At 40.3% G+C, this 12,794-nt stretch overlaps 1 protein-coding gene across 9 annotated transcripts in view; it reads left to right on the top strand.

The window, feature by feature from the left end:
• Window positions 1-11,192, top strand: part of SLC39A10 (solute carrier family 39 member 10) — a 52,741-nt gene extending 41,549 nt beyond the window's left edge. For 8 of the 9 annotated variants that reach the window (XM_041472808.1, XM_041472805.1, XM_041472804.1 and 5 more), the window contains 4 exons: window positions 736-1,104; window positions 2,902-2,982; window positions 4,710-4,900; window positions 7,980-11,192. In XM_041472808.1, coding sequence (XP_041328742.1) covers window positions 736-1,104; window positions 2,902-2,982; window positions 4,710-4,900; window positions 7,980-8,138 — 800 coding nt within the window. In that variant the 3' untranslated portion in view covers window positions 8,139-11,192. The remainder of the gene's footprint in view (window positions 1-735; window positions 1,105-2,901; window positions 2,983-4,709; window positions 4,901-7,979) is intronic. The other variant, XM_041472801.1, reaches the window with a different exon arrangement.
• Window positions 11,193-12,794: the final 1,602 nt, after the last annotated feature.

Genomic DNA, 12,794 nt, shown 5'->3' with positions numbered 1-12,794 from the left:
ATAAATGCTCTGTCCCCCTTCTCACAGTAGGAGAGAAGGGCAAAGGCTTTGCTTCATAACCTTCTGATTCTGTTGCCTGCATGGGCTGCAGAATTAATTTGTTGATGAACAACAAATACAAACCTATACAAATTTGTATTTGCACAAATTAGGTTTATTTAATTTGATTGGTTTGTAGAAGAGAGGGTTAGGACTGCAGCCTTCTCCACGCAAACGATCTCACATGGGAACTGGGGCACTGACACAGAACATGGAAAGTTTTCAGCGGTGCAGGGGTTGGAACATATATTTGAAATGTCTGTATGACAGTGGAGGCTGAGCTGTGACCTGTATGGGCATGTGCAGGCAGAGCCACGTAGGGTTTCCTAAACCATTCAGATCCCATCTACAGCCCTAAGACATTATCATCATTCTGGCAACTCTCCTTTGCCAGTGTTGAACCATAAACTTTGTCAGTAGCAAAATTACAGGCACGAGCGTAGGCTGGGCTAAAACTGGCTTTGAGTGCTGTGGATGCAGTGCTGCTGCCTTGCAGTGGAGGCTTTTATGTATTGTGCATGCACATTTGTGAAAAAATGTCTCAACGACAGAAAGGTTTTGGATTGAATGCTGACAACAAATTTGCTAGACTGGGATGTGTTAACATACTTGTTTTGCTTTCCCAAAGCAGTTAACCCTTAGGTCAAGGGTTAAACAGGAATTAACTCAGTGTCTCTCCCAACTGATTTGATGCAGGAGCAGACGACTCGGTTCTGTCTGAAGATCGTCTGAATGAAACTGAACTGACTGACTTGGATGGGCAGCTGGAGCCCCCTGCCAAAAACTACCTGTCTGTAGAAGAGGACAACAACCTGCGGCACTCTCACAATGATGTCTCCCACGCCGCCCAAGAGCACGAGCTGCACGATTCCGAGTATGACAGCCATGGCGAAGATAAAATGATAGCTAGAAAACACAGTCACCACTGGCATCACAAACATTCCCATCATTCCCATGGCCACTGTCATTCTGGAAAAGACCTGAAAGATACTGGGATAGCTAATATTGCTTGGATGGTAATTATGGGAGATGGCATTCACAACTTTAGTGATGGCTTAGCAATCGGTAAGCAAAAGCACTGAGTGTTTCTCAACAGTTTCTCCTTACCTTTAGTAACTCTGCTAATATTGTACTTATTAGTGATCACAGGTAAGGCTTCCAGTTAGCACCTGTGGTTACTGCCATTGTTCAGTCTCCTGCAGAGCAGAAATAAAAAGGCTGTCAATTGTAACAGTTTCCCTTTTGTTAATATTCTGTGCTGCTTGCACTAAAATTAGTGTACCAGTAGCAGTGACAATCAGTCTCTGCCAAGGAGAGATTGGTGCAGACAAACCTTGGGATTTATGGAGCACAGTAACCCACCTTTCTTGTTTGGGTCTCAGTTGCCTTGGAATTATAAATAAATGCCTTTCAGTCTTATTTAGAATGATATTTACTAACAATAACAGTAATACATAGAATTACACAGTACTTGCAAATAAAAATACACTGTGAGCCAGGTTACAGAAATAATATTTTAAAAGTATTACTTAGGATAATTGAATTTTAAGTTAAGCAGAATATTATTTCGGCTCACGGTCAGTATAGATTTATTTCTAGCCAAGTGCAGAAAAAATTGAAGTACCAAAGAGATTTTATTAGCTCTATTAAATCAGCTTGGAGTCACACAATGCCCTAAATGTGATTTGAATTGTAAAGTGTATTAATTTGGAGGTACAAGTCAGGATGATGGTGAGGGGACTGAAGTGCGCATTTTGATTCGTGACTAAGGTAGCTGCTTAAGAGTAAGGATGGGCAGGGTTCTGAACTAATGGCAGAAGGGACACACATTTTGAAGGATGGGGGATAAACATTTGTCAGGGTCTCTAGTTAACAATGGAATCTACTACAGTTTCACCACTTCCTTCTGACAACTTCCAAAGAAACTAAACTCCTTAAAAATTAACTTGTTGCTTCATTTTCACATAAAACAGGTAAGACATTTACTCAGTGGCTTCTAAGGCCAAAAACAATTGCCACACCTTTTGTTGAGAACTTCACAGTATTAAAACTCCATTGCTAAATATTCCTGGGTCAAGCCCAAACAGATGAATCTGTGTAAATTGCAGATTTTAGAAAAGCATGCTCATCTTTTTAATATATCAAGCTATGAGGAATCCAGAGGAAATAAATTCCCCCTCTGTCTTCAGATTGTGTCTTCTCTTTCTGCTTTATGTCTGCCTGTTTAGACTGCTCACTGCAGGCTCTTTTTGTGCTTTTCTCTGCTACAGTACAGAAATTTAATGCCAGTTTTCTCATCTCAGAATTATTTAAGGTATGAACTTAAAGTTGATTGAATTCAATTAGCTTATGCAAAAGTACTGAAAGATATTTATGGCAATGTCTTTACCCGTATTATTTTCCAGGTCTGGCTTACTAATATTGCTGATATGTTTTCTAAAAATAAGTAGAAAGGAGCTAGAGAGGTTATGGTCTAAATATTAGTTTGGATTTCCAGGCTGGAAAGATAGAGCCAGACTCTTGCTCATGTACATTCCTAACTGCCCTCGTGTACTTGAGAGTTCCTAAAAGTGCTGTTATTTATTAGCTTGTTGTCTTTATGTCTCATTTTTGGCCAGTTGTGTTCTCTCCAGGGTTTGTCTTTCAGATATACGAGTAATAAAAGCCTGCAGTGGTAATGCACATCCAGCCAGGGTGCTTCCAGTATTTCCCATTTATATACAGACAGGGAACAGACATACTGAAAAATAAGAGTGTGCATTCTAACAGAAGGGTGTCAGCTCTGCAAAGTCGATTGATTTTCTGATACGAAAATAGTGAAATATCATTTTAATTTTTTTTCCTTTTTTTTTTTTTTTCTAGGAGCAGCTTTTAGTGCTGGACTGACAGGGGGAATTAGTACATCTATAGCAGTATTTTGTCACGAGCTTCCCCATGAATTAGGTAACTAAGTGTAGAAACTGCTCCATCTGTACAAAATCCTTATCTAAAAGCTGTTGTAATACTGTGATAAGCACAATGCAGTGCAGAAGCTGCAGAGGTGACCAGAACTTCAGAGGGTGAGGGAAAAATACTGCTTCAGAGTAGGTACTGCTACAGGATTATGTTGGTAGTGTCTAGCTACAGCACTTCTGTAAAGCTTTTTGAGCATGTTTTTAAAATATTCTTAGGACCACACATTTTACATAGCTCTGCATTTTATAAAGTTCCACACTACTCCTTGTGGCATTGTCTTACACAAAGTCAAGTCAGGTAAGTAAACACAGGTTTACATAAGTAAAATTCCATGTGGGGATCTTCAGAAGAGGCTTTGTTCCAGCTGTGGCCGAGTTCAGAAGGTGTGGCCATTTAGGGTAAAGCCTGTAGGCACTGTTGCCAGTGCCATTGATTTTTCCTCCCCTAATTGAAGCATTTCTTCTGGAGGTAGCTAACCACGATGAAACCTGTTGTTTTCACATTGCATGAAAATGTACTGCACCCTGAGAGTTTAAAAAGAGCAGCCAAAGAGAGGAGGAATTTTCTGTTTTTCCACTGATGTGAAGTTGTGCTAGATTGACCTATGTCCGTACTCACAGCTTGCTTACTTCAAGAGCTGCTGGGTCTGAATGATCAAAAGTGAGGTAAAACAAGCACTGCAAAAACCTTAGAGGTGATGAGGGAAAGCATTTTATATGGGCAGCTCCTGAGCTATAGGTAAATAATGGGCATGGGGGGAAATAATAGAGCAGGTGTTGGTGGTTTGACACCTGTGCTACACAATCATTAGTTAAGTGAAGCTGCTGCAATAGATAAAGGATTGCAATGTATACTACAATGCTTAGAACTTGACAGCATAGCATGATGAAATGAACCTTGTATAAGGGGTGAGTAGTTTATATATTTTTTTTTTGATATAGTTATGATTCTAATTTTTGATTCTAGATTAGGCAAATAATTTCAGGCATGGGTGTAAGAACATTACATAATAATATTACTTTAATTGCCCTGATGTCTGTACATCACCTTACACTTCTCATGATCACAAGAATTCATTTTGAATGAAGTAAAACTATTACAGCTGATTACAAGACTGAAGTCTAAATTTTTATAGAATATCTACTTTTAGCACCTAATTTAGTAGAGCTGTCCTGAATTCGGCATAAAGCACATTACCCTGGCATGCCTTTACCCAGAAAACTGATTCAGGGTGGATGTGAAGTCATTCTTTGTGAATGTGAACTTCCTAGTGCTCAAATTCAAATTCATTGTCATCTGTGGGGACAAATGCCTCATTATCCTCTTCCTGGATTTGCATAATGAGGTGTGTATAGCTAAGAGGAATTTTCACAGGTATTGATCCTAAGCCTCTGGTTTTATGTGCCATGGAGAACTTCTGAGAAAGATGAGTGTGTGCACACGGGTGTATTCTCTGTGGGAAGAGCAGACCTAGACTCCTCCATCCACCCTTCACAATTAATCACTGCTGCCTTTCTGACACTCAGCAGCATGAACAGGCACCTTTAAATCATATTTCACTCAAGGGATGGCTGTGCATACACACAGTTCTTCCAAGGTGGTCGGTTCCTGTGGCTCAGCGTGCCTGTGAGCCGCTCCCTGCAGCAGCACTCTTTGCTGAGGGGTTTCTCCGGCCGCTCGGGCGGCGCTGACGCCCAGCCCGTGTTGTCCCGCAGGTGACTTTGCGGTGCTGCTGAAGGCAGGGATGACAGTGAAGCAGGCCATCGTGTACAACCTGCTGTCGGCCATGATGGCCTACATCGGCATGCTGATCGGCACGGCCGTGGGGCAGTACGCCAACAACATCACCCTCTGGATCTTCGCCGTCACCGCCGGCATGTTCCTCTACGTGGCCCTGGTCGACATGGTATGGCTGCCTGGGTGGGGCTGCGCCTTTGGGGCCTTCTGGGAGGGAAGCTGGGCCTTCTGCGGGTGCTGCACTTCAGTCTGCTGTTCAGGTTTATTCTTCACTGAGACTTCATCATCATATATTTGGTTCTGGAAAGTTCAGTCTGAACTTTTACTATGAGCGGCTGGTAATCCAGAGCTGTTGTGGTGAGTAGCTTTTAAAAAAATTACCTGGTGGAAAAATGCTGCTGCTTCAAGAACACACAGGTGCATTATCCTAAGTGTGTGTACACCATAGATCAGAGCCTTCAGGCAGCAATGCTGCTGTGCACATGTTACCAGCCCATATTCAGTCCTGATTTCTGTCCTCTAAGCTGCTTCAGAGCTTCCTTTAAATGAGACAATTTTCTCACTTCTCGTCTTTACCAGCCCAAAGGTGATGAGATTGTTTTTCACTTTTGGGGTACTTTGTCATGCTCTCCACTTCATTATAGAGACTTTAATTTGTAAATATAATGTTATAAAGTCCCTCTAATCTATTAATAGGTGAGTAACTCCTTTTCAGGGCCTGCCAATTTGTTAAAAAGAATGTCTAGGCAGAGTGATCGTTCTTGCACCTTTAGGTGTTCTATAGTAGCTTATAATGCCTGAAATATCACTTCCTTGTAAGCTCTGTGTCTGATAGTTATATCCTGTTCTTTGACTGAAGATGTCATGGATAAAGGAAAGGAAGGCAGTACTTTCATTCCTTCATTCCTCTTTCTTTCCCTCAGCCATCATAGTAGTAACCAAATAGTCAAAGTCCCATGGCCTGACTCAACAACAGCAGGAAAGCTTCTGCAAGAGACACTTGAAACTGAACCAGTTTTGTCTTGGTGTTTCAATAATCAGCCTCCTTCTCAAAGACCTCTTTACCTGGCACACAGTAAGATTAGATTTTGATTCCTCCCTGGCTGATAGCAGAGGTTCACAGAGGTGCAGTTTTCTATCCATTCCTTACACCAGCCTATTGAGAATGAGCCTTTTGGTACTTTTGCATTTGACTGTCCTGAAGTTTGTCTAATTACATGGGTTTCAATAATAAGGATATTCCTATCCAGGCCCTTCACCTAAACTCAGGCATTTCAAAGTCGTCCTGGTTTTCCATGTTATTTCATGACATTTCATTTGGTGATAACTTATAAGACTAATCATAATATCCTCCTTCCTGACACTCCTGTTTTGAATGGGTACATTGAATAGTCCAACTTGAATAATTCTATCTTACTGGGAAACAAATTTATCTGTTGCAGTTTTTGTTCCTTTTGTCTCTAGTACTGACACCATGAGCTTTCAGCTTCAAAAGGATGGGGTTTTTTAATTGACAGGACCATTCTTTATATGGTCCCTGAAATTGGTCACATCAGCATTTATTAGCAATAAAGCAAAACGTTTAGTCATCTTCGGATGTGCTGTCAAAGTAAACATCCAGAGTGTTAAAGCCATTACGGTAATGCTAAGGTGAAGCCCTTTATTCTTTATGACTTAACAGCACTTTGTAATTTAGAGTAGTGCTTGCTGTGGAGCTGCTTGGTCTAGTGTATATGTGATAACCATTTTTCACGCCAACTGGGGGGGCTTTTGGGGTTTTGTGTTTTGAGGAATAGTATCCCTTTTCTTCTGTATCATCATTTTCTGTATTGAGTGAGTCTTGAAGGAATTCCTGTAAGAATTCCCTCCTTGAAGGAATTCCTGTAAGAATTGCCTCCTTGAAGGAATTACTGTAAGAGACTTAAAGATCACAAGTGTCTCAAACACTGTTAAATCACCGAAGGACTTTGCCCACTGTAGCAAACTGTGCAAAGAAGCAACTGCTCCTCTGCCTCCACAGAATCCCACCCCACTGAGTATAGTCCTGACTTAAGGTTAAGGTGGTACTATTGTCCAGTTATCTCAGGCCTAAGGAGAAGTAAACAGCGCTGGGGAGAAGAATGCAAAGGCAAAGCAGCTCTGCTGAAAATGAGCTCTGGCTGGGCCCAGCAGGGGGAGGCCACAGCCCAGCACTCCTGTGAGGCACCCGACTCAAAGGGAGAGAGAGAGACTGGGATGGGATAATTAGCATTGGAAGTGAGGGAATAATTTAACTCCTAGAATACGAGAACTGCATAGCCAATGAGCATTGAGCCTTTGTTTGCTAAAATGTGTACATGGTGACAAGTTTTGAGTGGCTGGCTTTGGGGAAGCCAGGCTGAAGAGGACCAGGAGGACACTGGCTGGATCCAGAAGTGGTGACTATGTTCTGCTTTATCTTTTTCTCCTACTCTCTTTCTTTCTCCTCTCCCTCCTCTCTCTTTCTTATTTCTTTCTCTCTCTGCCTCATATTTGCTGTTAAATAAAATCCTGACTCTTGACTTTGGCACATGGTCTTATTTGCACCATAATTCAGGCAGAAGCATCTCTCAGTAACCAGATCTTAACATTTACCTCCTGTTTACTTGAATTAATTTCCTTGTTAATGTTCTACTTCTTTTCTACATGGATGGCTTTGTAAAACACAAAACTTTATTTTACATTTCTAAGAGCACTACTATCAGTTGATTTTGTCAGTACTTTGACTTTTCCTCACAGGTGAACAATATCCAGAATGTCCAGAACTTTCATAAGTTCTTCTGCACATAAAATTTCTCTTGAATTGCTTTGTAGCTATCATTCCCAGATTTAAGAAGGATGTGTATGTGAATATGTGTAAGCATCTCAAATGACAAATGAATGGCTAAGTTAATCAAAGTCATATGTTTATTTGAGCATGACTTGAATTCTTTTCAAATTAAAAGAGCAGAACTTGAAGAATATTGGCTGCACCCTGTCTTGAGGAACTTAATGTTCAGTTGGATGATCTGGTGAAAGTTGAAGGAAAGGCATTTTTAGTTTGTTTTGTAACTACATCACATGATCATGTTTTTATTGAATGTTCAGTAGAGTTTAAGCTGTGTCTTAGTGTATTGATTTTATATCTGAACGTTGGAGTGTTTATCCTTGCCAATATCACCTTGTAAACTTGTCCATGTATAAATGGAAAAGAAGTGAAATAACTTCCTAAATTGCTTTGTATCTTTTAGCTTCCAGAAATGCTTCATGGAGATGGAGATAATGAAGAGCATGGTTACTGTCCTGTGGGGCAGTTCATTCTTCAGAATCTAGGCCTGCTTCTTGGATTTGCCATCATGCTGGTGATTGCCCTCTATGAAGACAAAATAGTGCTTGACATCCAGTTTTGACCCGATGCTGGTAATCTCTGTGGTTCCAGTCTGTTGCTGTCTGGCTTTGAGTCTGCACTGTGTGGCTGTGTGCACACTGCTCAGAGGACACGTGGTGCTTGCACTGCTTACACAAGGACAGGAGATCCCTTTCTGCCTAGAGTAGCTTCTGCTTTTCTCTAATCCCATCAGATGAGCTTACCCAACACAACTCCTAAACTCGAGTGAGTGACGTTTAGGAAACCCTAAATCTGAGAAATAAGGGCCAAGGTCAGGGTGCTGTATAGGGAGCACTGCTTGCTTAAGAAAGAAGAAGTACAGGAAAAGATCTCATTTGGGAAAACACCATTCCATTAGTGCACTTGGACAGAACCCAGATGTTGCAGCTGAAACTCACACCTGTGCAAGGAACCCAAGGAAACTTTTAGTGCCACCTGAGTCTTGAGTAGCTCCTAGCTCTATGTGTGTGTAGATCTGTATAGATACAGACAGATGTGCACATATACTTGTGTGTGTGTGCACCTCTGTATATATATGTATTAATCCTGTGCTGATTTTTCTGCGTAGTGGTGACTTGAAGTATTCAGTCTTACAGCAGGACATGGCTGGAAGCCACTGTGCTGGCTTAAATTTTTAAAAAGAAACCCCAAGCCTAAACACTGTTTAAATTCTTGGAAGCTGTGTTAAGCTGCACTCCATCATTGCAAACCTCTTGTGTAAGAAGGCAGGCTGTTGCCATGTACTCTGCAAAGTGTAACTTCTGTTCAGGGTCAGTTTCATGATGTTTTTCCCCAGCTGAGATTTATTTGATGTTTGTTCCTTGATATTAGTAGGAAAATGCAAAATGCAGTAGAATTAGTGTTAGCTTGGGGAAATCCCTGACCTTGGAGTTATTGAGCTGTTTCTGGTTCTTTCTTACAGACGCTAAACATGTATTGTGTGCCACTTGCAGCATAAACTACTGAAGAATTGTGGCTGTGAATTTGTGCAAACTCTTTTAACAAGAGAATCCATGTGGGAATTTCTCCATTTTTTAAAATGATTATTTTGGACTGTTTTCTCCTCTTCATTTTAAACCAAGGTGCAAGATGCTAGTAGCTGAAGCTGGACACAAGGGTTAAATTATGCTCTGTGTACTGGTAGGGTATTTACGATACTGTAACAGCGCATCAAATCTGTTCCTACAATGCCTTGATATCAGACATTGTGACACCAGCCATTTCTGGCAGTAAAGAATATGTAAGAAGATTTCTACTTCCAGTATAAAGGAGTTCATTTCTATGATATTTTTTTACAATTTTGGTATTTAAATTAGATTATTAAAAAGCAGATGTGGTAGAACCATGGTATGTGTCATTTAGAAGAATAGACTGAAAATTTGGGCCTTAACTTGCTGGGACCAGCTGTCCTAAATCAGATTGTGCTGACAGGCATTTATTGCCAGACATGAGTTAATTCTTCTTGTACCCATCTCCTTAACAAAAAAATAGTGAGTCTGTGGGGAGTGCAAGTTGATTCTGTAGTACCAGTCCTAAGCATGGTAGTAGCTTTTTATCCAAACACCCAGTTTGTCTCTCTACTGTGTATGCCAGGTAAAAGCTGTACTTTGACTGTGTGCTGTAAGTTTTAAAGTTCCGGTCTGCTTGGTGCCAGTGTAGCTGCTAAAAACACTACTCCTAACGCCTTTAATGAGAGCCAGTGGGTCTCTGCATTCCATTTCAAGTTCCTGTGTTTCCTGTGGCCCTTTACTTCAGAAGCTTCATTGGTCAGTTTAGCTTTTACTGAGAGCAGCTCATGTGTTTCAAAGGTATCAGTTGGTTGCCAGTATTTGTTCCTAATGCAGTATCAGGAAACAGTATTAAGGGTCCATTTCAAAGAAGGGTGCAGTTTCTTCAGTGAAGAAGCCAAAAGCCCAGAGTTCAGGCACACAGCCATTTGATGTTCTGAACTCAGGTTTTCTTTTTTCCTCTTTAAACATATTTAGTGTAGAACCCTAATTAGCAAACACACTGTTGTTAGCTTCAGATTGCTGAATTTCTGCAGTGTAAAACTCCTGGATGACATTTTTGCATAGTGCCCATGTTAAGTCAATGAGACAAGACTTCCTGGATACCTTCTGAAGATCTGAGTTGAAACAATCTCTGTTTCTTTTGTATTAAACTGACTGACTTAAGTTTTTTCCTTTTCTGTTAATTCTGAAATATAAGGGGGTCATTATGCAGCTGATGTTTTGTCACATGATTTTTTTTTAAGTTTTATTTCTCTTAATTCTTTTCAAATGAAGATTTCTGTATTTCCAGTAGTATATTTACTGTTGTGTTAGTTGGAATGTGGTTACAGCTCAATACACTGCCTCTGTAGGAAAATAGTTAACTTCCTTCCAAGACCATCTTCAGACAAGGGAAAAACATGGTCGTTGAAGGTAGGTACTGTATTTTTCATGGAATATAGATTGTTTACTTTTATTTTCTAGTATTTATTGCAAGTGTAACAGAGCAGTGTAACAGCTGTGACTTCTCTATATTTCCACCAGTATTGAATTCCAGATGATTCTAATGTACACTTTTGAGTTACAGACAATCTGAATTCCACTACATTTCTACTTGGCTTCTACATTCCATTTGGCTTGAATCCAGAGTCTCATTTAACTTGTATTTGTTGGAGGGCATAAATGTTACTTGTATATTTTACAATGCTGTCACTGTGTGACATCCCATGTGAATTCTGATGTAAATCACATTGCACTCAATCCGCTGTGATTATGCTTAGAAAATGTTGTAGTTGCTAGATGCAGTGTGATTATTTTTTTATTATTTTTTTCTTTCCTCTCCCCATTAACAACTGAGTCTATGGTTTAAAATGTGATAATGGTCCAATAAGATAACTTGCTGAGCTATTGGTTTTTTTTGTTATAACTAAATCATTTTTAAAAAATTTTATAAAGCTGGAAATTATCAAATGCTGTTTTGTTCATTGTCAACAGTGTTGTGTTCATTTTATGTATGTTCCTTATACATAAGGAGCCTTCAGAAAATAAAAAAAAATTCAAGGAGCAGATATTTTTGTTGAGTTTCTTAAGGTTTGATTACTTCTGTGTTTTAGTATTCCTTTCAGTTCAGCAGACATCACTACAAGCCCCTAAAATAAATTCTGAAAAGGAAGGTGTCAGAATACTTTGCTTAACAGGGTTGCTTAAACAATTAAAAACCAACATAAATGCTCTGTCCTACATTTATGTCTAGGGCAGTTGGGTAGGAGCAATACTGAAAACAATAGTGGATTGGGGGATTCCCTGGAAAGTTACTGTGCTTGTCTGGTGATCCTGTAGTCATTGGACTGCTCAGAGAAAAAGTCCATAGCCTCTTCTGGAAAAAGCTGCCCATCCTGGGAAATTCTCACTCCCATCCTTCAGAAACATGGTCTGCCCAGAGCATGTCTTGAGTTTACTACCTGTAAACCCTCCTCACTATTCTTCTTTCATTCACTGTGGCATTGCTGCAAGTGCCTTCCTCTAAAGCAGCAGAATTCCCTCTCTTACTGCAGTACAAGTTACTAGCTTAGAACTAACAAAATTCAGTTGCCTACAGATGTCCTTTTTTTTTTTTTTTTTTTTTTTTTGCCTGAACTGTGGCAAAAACTGTGGTGGCACTAGACTGTACCTGGCTTACAAACTGGACTAGAACTGGCCAAGGGTTGAAAACTGTTAAAAGCTGGAGGAGGTAGGAGATCTATAAACTGACTGTACAGTCACAAAATGTTTCCTCAGGAAGACAGAAAAAAATACAATTCCCCCCCCCCCACCAAAAAAAAAGCCTTAAAACATTCTTGAGTGGAAAAGTAATTTCACCAGAATGGAGATACAGTGAAAACTCAGGAGGGAAGGTGAACATACTAACGTGGATATACAGTAGAAAATTAGGGTAAGGTGGTGTGTGGCTTTGCATCATGCCTGTGTAAGAATTCCATCAAACAGCAGCTGTGTTCCTGACTGAGCCTTGATAATAGCAGAATTTGCAGTCATTCCAAAGATCTCTGGGAAAGGATTCTGTGCAAGTGTCTTTGTAGATTCAGTACAGCTTCAGTACCGAGAAGAGGTGGGGAAAGATACCTCTAGAGCAAAAAAAATACGCAGAAGCAGCCAACCAGCCCACAAGAGGCCACAAGCTGTACTTCAAAACCACTACAGGCTTTCCTAGAGTGATTAATAAAGTGTGCTAAGATATAAAAGATACAAAGATATAATTCCTGAAAAATTCTGGGAGCTGATGAAAATTCAGTTAAAATGAGATACCAAGTGTAAGGGGCTGCAGCCCCTCTCCAAGCCCACTGCCTGCCAAGTGCCTGCAGGTGTTTTGCTGATGACTGACACAACTCCTGTGTGATAAATTAAGCTGATTATTGTGGCCTTTCTGCACCCAGGAAATATAATGAACTATTTCTCTTATGCCTATTTTAAAATGCTTTAACTTCACTGGGCTGTGTTTCTCACTTACTGTCCCCTGAGTGCTGACTCACACAGAGTCAATTTAGATGACTTGTGTTTACATAATGTCCCTTTCTTAGAAGTCACTGAAACAAGGCCTGGGAGAAGGTCACTGCCACCAAAGCAGTGATTGAGTAAACACTGAGACACATCAGTTTCAGTAAAGATGCATCTATAAAAAAAAAAAAAGGCTG

This window comes from Pyrgilauda ruficollis, unplaced genomic scaffold (assembly GCF_017590135.1).
Source record: "Pyrgilauda ruficollis isolate IOZ18807 unplaced genomic scaffold, ASM1759013v1 scaffold3, whole genome shotgun sequence".
Taxonomy (NCBI): domain Eukaryota; kingdom Metazoa; phylum Chordata; class Aves; order Passeriformes; family Passeridae; genus Pyrgilauda; species Pyrgilauda ruficollis.
This window is presented reverse-complemented; position numbering and strand designations above follow the sequence as displayed.